The sequence below is a fragment of the Oryx dammah genome, unplaced genomic scaffold, assembly GCF_014754425.2.
Source record: "Oryx dammah isolate SB20612 unplaced genomic scaffold, SCBI_Odam_1.1 HiC_scaffold_22, whole genome shotgun sequence".
Classification (NCBI taxonomy): domain Eukaryota; kingdom Metazoa; phylum Chordata; class Mammalia; order Artiodactyla; family Bovidae; genus Oryx; species Oryx dammah.
The window spans coordinates 16,043,224-16,055,548 of NW_024070206.1; the positions used below are offsets into that span (position 1 = coordinate 16,043,224).

The following is a 12,325-nucleotide window of genomic DNA, read 5'->3' on the forward strand; positions in this document are numbered from 1 at the left end:
CTTCTAGTGACTGCCTCCTCCCTCCCATTATTTTCTGACTCCTAATCAATTTTTCTTTTCTTTTTATTTTTGTTTTTAAGTTTTTGAGGTGTCATTTGCCTAAGATGAAGGGCACAGACCAACAGGTTTGAAAACTGCACATACCAGTACAACTCACACCTCCATGGAAAGATTGTTTAAACAATTAAAAAATTTTTAACTTTATTGATTTTAGTTATCTATTTTTGGCTGCTCTGCATCTTCCTTGCTGCACGTGGGCTCTCTCCAGCTGCTGCCAGCGGGGCCTGTTCTCCAGCTGGGGTGCATGGGCCTCTCGCTGTGGTGGCCTCTCTTGCTGCAGAGCACAGGCTCTGGGGTGTGTGGTCTCCAGCAGTTGCAGTGCACAGGCCCAGCAGTTGTGGTGGACGGGCTTGATTGTCCCGAGGCATATGGGATCTTCCTGGGCCAGAATCAAACTGGTGTCCCCTGCACTGGCAGGCAGATTCCCAACCACTGGACCACCAGGGAAATCTGGGAATATCTTGACTGGAGCCATCGCTATCATTCCAGGAAGTTCCCTCATGTCTCTTCCAGTCCACCTTCAATTTCTCCCCTGAATTAGGCAATCCCTGTTCTTACTTCCTTTTACCATAGAAGTAAATCCTAGAATGCTTGCCTGTCCTAGAACTTCATATAAGTGGGATTACACAGTAAATACTGTTTGTATCCAGCAGTTTTCATTAACATAATGTTTTTGAGATTCATCCACATTGTTTCACTGTCAGTAGTTCTCTCCTTTTTATTGCTGAGTAGTATTCCATTGTATGAGTATACCACACATTGTTTATCATCCATCCAATGTTAGACACTGGGTTATTTCCAGTTTGGGGCTATTGTGAGTAAAAGTCCTGTGAACATTCTTGTATAGGTCTTTTTGTGACATATACTTTCCTTTCACTTGAGTAAATGCTGCAGAGTAGAACTTTGGGTCATAGAGTAGCGCATGTTTAGCTTTTTGAGAAACTGCCATTTTTCAAAAGGACTGTACCATTTTCACACTCCCAGCAGGAACAAATGAGAGTTCTGATAGTTCAACATCCCTGCCTACATTCAACGTTGACTTTTTAATCTCAGCTGTTCCAGTGGGCATGAAGTAGATATCCTTGTGACTTTAATTTGAATTTCCCCGTCATGTTAAGCAACTTTCCATGAACTTTTTGGTCAAAGGAATATCTTTTATGAAAAGTTTATAAAGTTTAAGTATTATGCCCAGTTTTTACTGGATTGCTTATATCTTTATTATTAATTTGTTGAAGTTATTTGTATACACTGGTTACAAGTCCTTTGACAGACATACATACTATGATTATCTTCTTCCAGCATGTGGCTTGCCATTTACTTTTCTTAATAATCTCCTTTATGTAGGCTTTTAATGTTGATTAAGTCCAACTTTTCCATTTTTTTCTTTACCAGTATGTACTTTTGTCCTCTCTAGGAAAACTTTTCCTGCCCCAAGGCTTGAAAGGTATTTGCCTGTATCTATAAACCAAAGCTTTTTATTTTGGTTTTGCATCTGAATCTGTGACCCATCTCATACTAATGGTGTGTGCATTAGTAAGACGTAATGTTACTAAACATTTTAAGCATTAATTTCTGAATATTTTTTATCTTTAATGATTAAATTTTTTGCTGCTGGTATATGGAAATGTAATTGACTTCTGTGTATTGATCTTGTGCCCTGCAATATTGTTTAATGTATTAGCTCTGGTAATTTTGAGGGGTATATTTCTTAAGATTGTCTGAGTACACAATCATGTTGTCTGAAAATATAGGCAGTTTTACTATTTCCTTTCCAACAAGTACATTCTTTGTTTTTTTTCTTGCCTTATTTCCTTTTTATTAGAAGGAAAGTATTCAGTCTTTCGCCTTTAAGTTGTTAGCTAGGTTTCTGTAGATGCCCTTTGACAGTAAGGACATTGATAATTTGTGTTCTTTTCTTTCTGTTTCTCTTATTTTTTGATCAACCCAGATATAGGTTTTCTGATTTTATTAAACTTTTCAAGGGACTAACTTTTGGTTTTACTAATTTGCTTTACTGTTTGCCCATTTCTGTTTCATTGTGTTCTATTATTTTAATTTTCTTCCTTCTACTTACTGCAAATTTAAATTTATTCTTCTTTTTGTGGTTCCATAAAGTAAAAGTTTCTGAGAAGGCAATGGCATCCCACTCCAGTGTTCTCGCCTGGAGAATCCCAGGGACGGCGGAGCCTGGTGGGCTGTCGTCTATGGGGTGGCACAGAGTCGGACACGACTGAAGCGACTTAGCAGCAGCAGCAAAGTAAAAGTTTAGATAATTAATTTTAAAACCATTTTTTTCCTTTTCTAATATTAACCTTTGAAGCTACAAATTTCCCTATAAGCACTGTTTTTCTGCCTCTCATAAACTTTGATGTGTGGTTTTCTTTACCATCAGTTGGTTTGAAATATCTTTTGATTTCTTGTCTGACTCCCAATCACTTTAAATGACTCTGTTTAAATCTTATACCTTCTCCTTTCTGATGACCCTAGTATGTTTTCTCTTTTCCACCTCATTTATTATATACTTTCTCTGGGGGGCTGGTTTAGTTGCTTAGTTGTGTCTGCTTCTTGTGACATTATGCACTGTAGCCCATCAGGCTCCTGTGTCCATGGAATTTTCCAGGCAGGAATACTGGCTTGCCAGTTCCTTCTCCAAGATATTTTATCTGTGTAGTCTTACATTCTGTCTCAGTCTCTAATTTTTTTATGCACACACATTTTTTTGTGTGTGTCTTTTACTGACTCCCAAAGAGGGCAATGGCACCCCACTCCAGTACTCTTGCCTGGAAAATCCCATGGACGGAGGAGCCTGGTGGGCTGTAGTCCATGGGGTCGATAGGAGTCGGACACGACTGAGCGACTTCACTTTCACTTTACGCTTCCATGCATTGGAGAAGGAACTGGCAATCCACTCCAGTGTTCTTGCCTGGAGAATCCCAGGGACGGGGGAGCCTGGTGGGCTGCCGTCCATGGGGTGGCACAGAGTCGGACACGACTGAAGTGTCTTAGCAGCAGCAGCAGCAGCAGCAGCAGCAGCAGCAGCAAATGAACACTAAGGGACTCCATCTTTGTAACCTTTTTAAGTACCTTGTCTGTAGTTGGTATACAGTTAACAGACATTTCTTAAGCCATTGATGTAGGATCTATTGTGGGTGATGAAGTTTGGGTATAATCTAGATATACTTAAAGTTGACTAATTTAAAAAAAAATCAACTAATGATGTAAAATAGTATGTAATAAGGGCTAAAGAAGAGGAATTATCATTAAACACACCAGGTATTCAGAAGAGAGAAGGGAGACTGTAGGATAAATTGTCTGAGGAGGGCCTCAGAGAGGACTTGGGATTTGAATTGGCCCTGAAGTGAGATGGGATTTAAGTGAAGAGGAGGAGATGCCATTCCTATGGTAGGAAGGTCATGTGCAGTGGTCCTGGGGTATAAATGTGCACTGCCCATTTGGAGGGTGCGAAGAGAGAGGCATGAGGGGAGAGAAGTCAGGGTGCTGGAAGGCAGGATATGGGGTTACGGGTTCAGCACGTTCGTTTCTGACAGCAAACCTCCTATGTTATCTTGGTGCTCATTGCTGCTTATGCAACTACATCGCTTTTCTCCTTGGCCTTCTTATTCTGCACCTGCCAGTCAGGGCTTCTCAGCAGTGCTTTCTGAGGAGCATGGGAAGGAGTTTCCAGGGCATGCCTCCTGCCACTTTGCACTTGGGCTTGGACACTCTTTGTTTTCTCTTGGAGATTTTCTTTCTTGGGAGCCTCTGGAGTCCAGTCACTCCTCTGAAGCAGCAGTTCTGTTTTTTTTAAGGCTGGTGGCCAGGAGGCCTGGTGATTTGGTTTGTTTCCAGGAAATCCTAGTCTAGCTCCACCCTCCCTATCCAGCTCAAAGAGTGTTCGCACCCTTAATTGAGAAAAAGGAAACCACCTTTTCCAAATGAATATCATAAAACAGAGAACCCAAGAGTACTTCCCTGGGAAGACCATAGCACTTCTGACTACAAATCAACATTGACATTGACCCTTTGTACCCACTCATTCATTCCCTCAGGAGTCTTTGTTTTCATTGTTCTAGTGCATCTGGCTGGGAACACAATAGGCATTTTCATCCCACAGAATGTTACTGTAGACCTTTGGTGTGCATAATATTAAGCTAGATTTTTGGTGTGTGTGTGTGTGTGTGTGTGTGTGTGTGTGTGTAGGACCTGTCTGAGACTCAGAAGAAGCTACAGGCACTTGGAGTGGAGTTGGGCCAACAAGGCTACTCACAAGGAGGGGTGGCAAACATCAGATTCAGGAGCTGGACAATCTGAGAGCCCAGAGGAAGAAGCATTAGGGCTACTCAGGGAAGCCTTCCAGAAACCCTGGGGCTGGAGGGGCTGGATTTGGACCAAGACCAAGCATCATCTTGGAGTTGCCATTGAGCACTGCACTCCAGGGGCAGTTAGAAGTCTACCCTGCTGAGACAGAAGAGTGTGTGGAACAAAGAGGGTAGAGAAATGAAGCTTTGGTGGAAGCTATTTCTTTAGGCTTCCCAAGGCCTAAATCTATGCTCAAACAACAGCCAGAACCCATAGAACTAAATGTATTTCTAACTAAGATTTATTTGTATGTCCATGTGTAAAATTTACTATACTTTCAATAATCCATTTTTAAAAAATGCAATGTGAGTTATGGCCAGTTAAGTTTCTGAATCCATGTTGAAATCAGCTTCAGGCCTTGCTCTTGCTGGGTCTCTCTGGGACCCCTGTTTGTTCAGCCAGGCCATGAGGAGTTGCAGCAAATGGAAGAGAGAAATTCTGCTTCTTCAGTGTCCTGGGCTGAGCAGACAGGAGAGAGGAATCTTCAGGAGCCCCCTCACCCCCACCTCACCCCCCATTGGCAGAGAAGTAGTTTCCTCAGCAGACAGAGGGTTGTGGGGCTGGGCTAGGGGTAGCTCATTTCAAAGCTCCCCAGGACACACCAAGAGTCCACCTAACCAAGCTCCCTAAGGGCCTGGAGTCTGGATCAGACCACCTATTACATGCACTTGTGGAGTAGGAACCAGGGAGCCAGCTGCAATAGGAGACACTTTAGCGGGTATTCTTCGGAGCTCCTGGTTTGTTGGTTTGGGGAGCTGAGGAGACTTTGATTTTTAAAAGACACTGCATCCAGGGCTACTGCTTTGGGAGACTCAGGCAGCTTCCTCCAACCTCAGAGCACATAGTAGAATAAAACGGGAATAAATGGCTCACTCGATGGACAGGAGTTGGAGCAAGCTCCGGGAGTTGGTAATGGACAGGGAAGCCTGGCATGCTGCAGTCCATGGGGTCGCAAGGAGTCAGACATGACTGAGCGATGGAACTGAACTGAGTTGAAATGGCTTGCTTAAATGTTAAAAAAAAAAAAAAAGAAAAGAAAGAAAAATTCCTTTCTCCCAAATTGGGACCAGGCCATCCGGGGCCTGCTGGCTGCTGGTCTTCCCTTCCCGCTACAGTGGGAAGCCAGCTCCTCCTCCCTCTCCTGGGGCCTGGCTCAGTGATGCCCTTGACCCTCAGACCAGGCTTCTTGGCCATGGGAAGAGCTGTCGGGGTGAAGCTCTGAGACAAGGGGGAGGCCAGAGTGAACGCTGGGTAGCCCTTGTTACAAGGACCTGTGGTGTGAGTGAGTTTCCCACTTCAGGATGGAGCTCACTCAGCAGAAGGCTGGAGGGGGGCTCAGTTCCTGTTGCCTGCCTGGCCTGATCAGGGCATGGAGGGGACCCAGGGAGGGGCCCCGAGCCAGCCAGCTCCGTCGACCATGTGCCTCTCAATGCTCTGTCACTTCCTTCCTGTTTTGTGACCCTATAGTTTCATAATTCTAAAAAGTCTTCCACAGCTACATGAACTCTGAAGTTCTGTTTTGTTCTTTTTGGTCACATGTGCGTTGGAGGTAAGCATCTCAAAAAGTCCCTACGGCTGGCTTCCCCGGGTCCCCCTGCCCCGTCCTCGCTTTAGGCCTTGGGGCTGACATCACCCGGTTCCCCATCTCACTCAGTGTTGTTTTTCCCACCAGACTTCAGACATCCTCAGCACCATTGGCTACGACAGCATCATCCAGCATCTGAACAATGGCCGCAAGAACTGCAAAGAGTTTGAAGACTTTTTAAAAGAAAGGTACATGCCGTTATTTTTTCCTCTGAAGACGCAGTGGGCAGAACGCTCCCACACAGACAAGGACAATTTATGGGTTGTGTTTGTTTTCAGTGGTTCACAAGGCCCGCTGCTGTACGTTATAGAATGATACCCAAGAAGTAAAGGATAGCTTGGTCCTAAAGCTCTTAGGAACTGGTGGGAGAGATAAAGTTTATGAACGAAACGACAAACAAAATGTAACAAAGTGCTGTGCTCTGTGATACCTGTGATACTGAAGGACCTCATGGGAGAGGGGGAGATTGTGGAGGACTGGCTAAAAAGGGGGGCAGCTTCACGGAGGAGGAGATCTCAAAGTGTCCCTCAACTCGAGGTGGCTTGGATGAGTGGAGGATCATGGGGGGACTGCAGGCTGGGCCTGTGCAGTGGAGGGAAACAGAGCCTGGTTCAGAGACCACTGAGCTGGGGGATCAGTGAGAAGGAGGCAGGGGCAGGTCCCTCTGGATGGTGATGGGCTTGGAGGTCTGGGGGGGTCTGGCATGGTTTAGAGGATTCCCTCCCCTCCTCTTCCCTTCTTTTCCTTTCCTTTAAGATTAAAAACATTCTATACTTAATGGCTAAGTTAGTTTGTGGAATATCTCATTCATCTGGAATCCTCCATTTCCCAGCGATTCTGGATGGAGAAGTGGTTTAGGGGGATTTTTGGTCAAAGATCCGGGTTGTTGCCAGGACCCAAACTGATGAACCAGTTCTGTTTGTAAGGCAGTGAGTGAGAGATCTGTAACTTGGAGGTACAGACAGCAAAATGTTTTCAATCAAGTCTTTTATTTTCTACTCAAAAAGACATTGCTGTTGTTTAGTCGTTTGCGACCCCATGGACTGTAGCCCACCAGGCTCCTCTGTCCACTGGATTTCCCAGGCAACAATACTACAGTGGGTTGTTATTTCCTTCGCCAGGGGATCTTCCCGACTCAGGGATCGAACCTGCGTCTCCCGCATTGGCGGATTCTTTGCCGCTGAGCCACTAGGGAAGCCCAAGAAAACGTTGTTTAGTAGCTAACTTGTGTCCAGCACTTTCGTGACCCCATGGACTATAGCCCACCAGGCTCCTCTGTCCATGGGATTTCCCAGGCAAGAGTACTGGAGTGGGTTGCCATGCCCTCCTCCAGCGGAGAACATTAGGGTAACAAAGGTCACACTGGTTGCCCATGCTCTGATGGCGAGGCGTCTCCCTCTTAAACTGTTTCAAAGGTCCTGGAGAACTGAGTTCTGACATACTGTGAGTCTCAGGAGAGGTGGACAGAGAGAGGTCTGTCCACTGTCAGGCTCCATGGAGCTGGTCACTGTGCCTCCTTTGAGGGACCAGCCTCCATCTTCTACCCAAGCTGGTAGAAAGTGGTGATGCCGAGTTACAACTTTCCTTTCTCTGGGCAGGCACTGGGGGTGGGCTTCCTCCTTTCTGCAGCAGAGCTCTGACAAAGTAGCAAACACACAAGAGATTCCCCACTGCACAGGGTATAGAGATTGCAGAACATCCCTTGCTTTTGTATTTCTCCTCCAGTAGGGCATTTATAAATTTTCTCCTGGAAGTGAAATAACTTTGCCTCACATACACGAAGGAGGTGTTGGCTACTAGTCTAAGCTTCTGCTGCCCAGGCAGGTCGAGTCAAGGATCCCCTGATACAACCAGGATAGTGATGTGTATCAGTGGTGTCTACATTTTTTTTTTTTTTTGGACTATACCCCTCAGTAAGAAAAAATCATTTCCAGGTAGCTTAAACGGTAAAGAATCTACCTGTAATGCCGAAGACTTGGGTTCCATCCCTAGGTCAGGAGATCCCCTGGAGAAGGGCATGGCAATCCACTCCAGTATTCTTACCTGCAGAATCCTACGGACAGAGGAGCCTGGTGGGCTACAGTCCATGGGGTCACAAAGAGTCAGACACGATTGAGTGACTAACACACACTCAGTAAGAAATACATTTTACAGTGCCACCCAGTACACATATGCATAAAATAAAAGTTTGATTAAACATTAGCATCCTATAATTTTGTTCAGTTCTATTTAATTAAAAACTGCTGGTCATAATCCATTGAATTGATTTATGGTTTACAAATGGGTCATGATGACCCACGGTTTGAAAATCACAAGTCCAAACAGAACTCAAAAACGAAGATCTCACTTTTAAAGTGTTTCACAGAAATATGTGGGTAAGAGGAGAATGCATGTGCAAATTAAAAATTACTAAATATTTATGTGGTATTTCTAGTATATGGTCATCTTTCTTCAGAAGTTTCATAGCCAAAGAAGCCAGCCCCGTATCCTCCGGTCTGGGGACAGAATATGCTGGCATCAGGTCAAGGTGTCAGATACATCTGCCCTGGGTGGGGAGCTTGAGGCTTCCGAGCAAGGGGGCTGCTGGCTTTGGGCCTCCTTTCCTGCTGGTATGCTTGCCAGAAGGAGACTGCTCCATCAAGGGCACGTGTTCTATTCATGGTTAACTCAGGAGGGGAGGTGCCATCCTCTTCAGCTTTGGGGGTCTAGCCTTTCTTTTTTGATGTCATAGGTGTGGGGTGTGTGTGGGGCCTGGGCCTCAGTCTGGGCCGTGGTCTGATATTGCTGAAACTCCCTCCTCGGGTCTTGAGCATTACTTTACTGAGCTGCCATAAATTTCAGGTGAAACCCTGGGATGTTTGGTATTCATATGGACTAAAGTAAAAAACACACACAGGGAAAAGATAACAGCAGTTTGTCATGTATTATTTATTATTTTACCCCTGCATTGGGAAGATCCCCTGGAGGAGGGCACGGCAACCCACTCCAGTATTCTTACTTGGAGAACCCCATGGACAGAGGAGCCTGATGGGTCCCTAGGGTCACAAAGAGTCAGACACGACTGAAGCGACTTAGCATGCAGGCACATTTGTTATTTTTGCTCATGAAGTGTGAAAATGAAACTGTTATTTGCTCAGTATCATGAGGACTAATCACATATATTTATAACATCTCTACGATATGGTACTAAATATGCCCTATATCTAGGGTGGTGGCCTTCTATGCCCCCAAAATGTTGAAGCCCCACCATGAACCTCTCTGGAATTTCTGGTAGGTAGCTCTACCTGCCCAGGGGCAGCAAGGGGTAGGGAGAGATACTGCATTTCCTGGGGGACCTCCCTCTCCCTCTCTCTCAGATGCAACTAGGACTGGGTCCCTCCATGCTGTGTTTCAACCTCCATCTTGGAAGCTAGGAAGTCTCCTTGTCCTTGGTTGTACCAGATGGATTGCAGTAAATCCGTCTACATTCGTTGGCGCACGGACAGAACAGAGGCATGTCACACACTCCTCTGGAGTGGGCAGGAATGCTACCTTTCTTGCATCTATATGGCCAATCCGGAGGCAGTGTCTCAGTGTGTGCCCTATAGCTAATGAGTCCCCAGTAAGTCCTGGATGACTTACTGTAACACAGCAAATAAGTAACAAAGCAGAGAAACAAATAATGTATCGGGTAAATTGTAAATTGCCTTATTTTCTATCAGTGATGATATAGTTGATGACAACCAACCTCTGAACAGCTACAAAATAACAAATCACACATTGAGCACTTACTGTGTATTGCTCTCAGAGTTTTGTCTCAGGATCTTTGTTACAGTTGGGGTTTACAAATCCCTTTGAAATGGCCTCCTTTGACACAGTCAACTGCATAAAGTATTATTGTTTCCATTTTCTTTGCATGAAAATGCAGCTTTTTGAGATGAGATTGGATAAATAACTTACCATGAGGACCTAGAAAGTTACAGAATCCAGAACAGCTCCGGAGGCAAGAGGCATCTCACGCAGACCCTGTGTTGATGACTTATCCACTGCAGGCAGAAGGGCAGGTGATTTCCAGGAGGCTGGGCTTGTTCTCAACACAGAGATTTCTCTCTCTCCCTTTTCCTTCTGTTTCGGATTCTTACTCACCACACCCACTCCATCTATCCCAGCCAGAGAGATAATTAGTAAGTGTGTTTTGGATGTCTCTGCCTCTCCATCTTTACTCCATATTTCCCCACCTAGAATGTTCTCTTTTTTCTGCGACTCCTAAGTAGATTCTCTCCATTCTTCAAAGTCCAGGTCAAATTTCCTTCTCTTCTTTTTTTTTTTCCTTTAAAGGCAGCATTCTACATAACACTCCAGCCTGAGGTCTTCCACTGGCTGGCAATTAAAATGAGCTTGTCTTATCTCTGGTAGCCCAAGCTTATGGACTCTCCTGCCCCTGAAACCCTTGATGGGGCCAGACATTACGTACTGAGCTCCTGATACGAGCAGGAAATGAGAAATACAAAAATGAGGATAGGGACTTCCCCGGCAGTCCAGTGGTTAATAATCTGTCTTCCAACGCAGGGGATGTGGGTTCTTCCATCCCTGTTCAAGGAATTAAGGTCACATATGCTGTGGGCAACTAAACCCATGTGCCACAACTCCTGAGCCTGCATGGTCTAGATAGAGTCTGTGCTCAGCAACGAAAAAAGCCTGCGTACCTCAGTGAGAAACCCTTGAGCCACAACAAGAGAAGCTTGTGTGCTGCAACTAGAGAAACCCCACGGGCTGCAACAAAGAGCCCAGGGGCCTCAGTGGAGACCCAGTGCAGCAAAAATTTTTAAAAATGAGGATAATCCTGCTGCAGAGGGTGGCTAAGGTGACTCAATGAGATTATATCCATAGTTGCCATTTATTGAAGGCGTATTAGTTCTAATGGACAGAGGAGCCTTGTGGGCTACAGTCCATGGGGTCACAAAGAGTCAGCCATGACTGAGCGACTGCACGACAACAACTATTAGTTATAAACTCCAATATTATTTAAATATATTATCTCATTTAATTCTCAAAATACCCCTGTATTATGTTTTATGTTTTATCATCATTATTTTACACGTGAAGAAACAGAGATTCAGAGAGGTTATGTAACTTGCCTAAAATCAGACAGGTAATAAACGGTTAGATTTGATTTCAAACCTAGGAAAGTTGGACCCTGGAATCTGAGCTGTCAACTCCTTCAGCCAAGTATAGGACCTGGTACAGAGTAAGTGGTAGGTGAACAGTACCCATTACTAATATTGTTAGATTAAGCCTAGAAGGTAGATAGAGAATATATCAACTCCGTTTTACAGCTGAGAAAGCTGAGGTTCAGTGGGGGTTTAAATGACTTGTCCAAGATTATGAAAGCAGTAAATAGTAGAGCCAGGACTTCTTGACCCCACATCCAATTTCTTTTTCCACTTTATTTAGTGGTCTCCTAAGAATGTTGTGCATATATTCTTTGAAAAGAGGTTTCTCTGGGAACTGGGTGGTCAGATCAGCCCTCTTAACTGTGTGTTGCAACATGATGCTGAGTGGGGAGGAGGGAACCGTGCTTGTGAAACCGCTTTGTGAAATTAGCAGCTGTAACTGTGGATCCTAGCCCCAGTGCTTTGGGCTCTGGGCTCTTTCCACAAGCTCCTGTACTCCCTCTGTTCTTTTTCAGGGAGAAGTCAACCTATCTTGATTACAGCTCTCCTTCTGGGGTCCTCACTACGGGCCAGCCATCTCTTAGGATGGGCTTGAGAATGATAGATTGCCAAGGTGGGCGTGACCAGTTCCCTTAGATGTTAGCTTCTCATGGTCAAGTTATAGCCACACCATTATTACTATATGAGTTTCCTAGGGCTGCTGTAGCAAATTACCATGAATTGGGTGGCTTTAGACAACGGAAATTTATTCTCTCCTAATTCTCAAGGCCAGAAGTCCAAAATCAGGATCTTCAGGCTCATGTGCTCATATCTAGTAGAGAGACTGTGTCTTTTTCTTAGCTTCTTGTGTTAAATTCCACTCTCTCCTATCATCACATGTCATTCTTCTCCTGTGTCTTCCTGTCATCTTCATATTGAATTAAGTGAAAGTGAAAGTTGCTCAGACGCGTCCAACTCTTAGTTGGACTATACAGTCCTGGGAATTCTCCAGACCAGAATACTGGGGTGAGTAACCTTTCTCTTTCTCCAGGGCATCTTCCCAACCCAGGAATCAAATCCGGGTCTCCCACATTGCAGGCGGATTCTTTACCAGCTGAGCCACAAAGGAAGCCCTCTTCTGTTACGTATATATTATTTTGTACGTTTTTATTATGGCCCCTGTTACGTG

The 12,325-nt window shown here is 44.9% G+C and overlaps 1 protein-coding gene across 1 annotated transcript in view; it reads left to right on the plus strand.

Annotated features, from left to right (window-relative positions):
* Window positions 1-12,325, plus strand: part of PSTPIP2 (proline-serine-threonine phosphatase interacting protein 2) — a 94,482-nt gene that overhangs the window by 36,754 nt on the left and 45,403 nt on the right. The window contains exon 2 of the mRNA XM_040264558.1: window positions 6,092-6,192. Within this exon, the coding sequence (XP_040120492.1) occupies window positions 6,092-6,192 (101 nt within the window). The remainder of the gene's footprint in view (window positions 1-6,091; window positions 6,193-12,325) is intronic.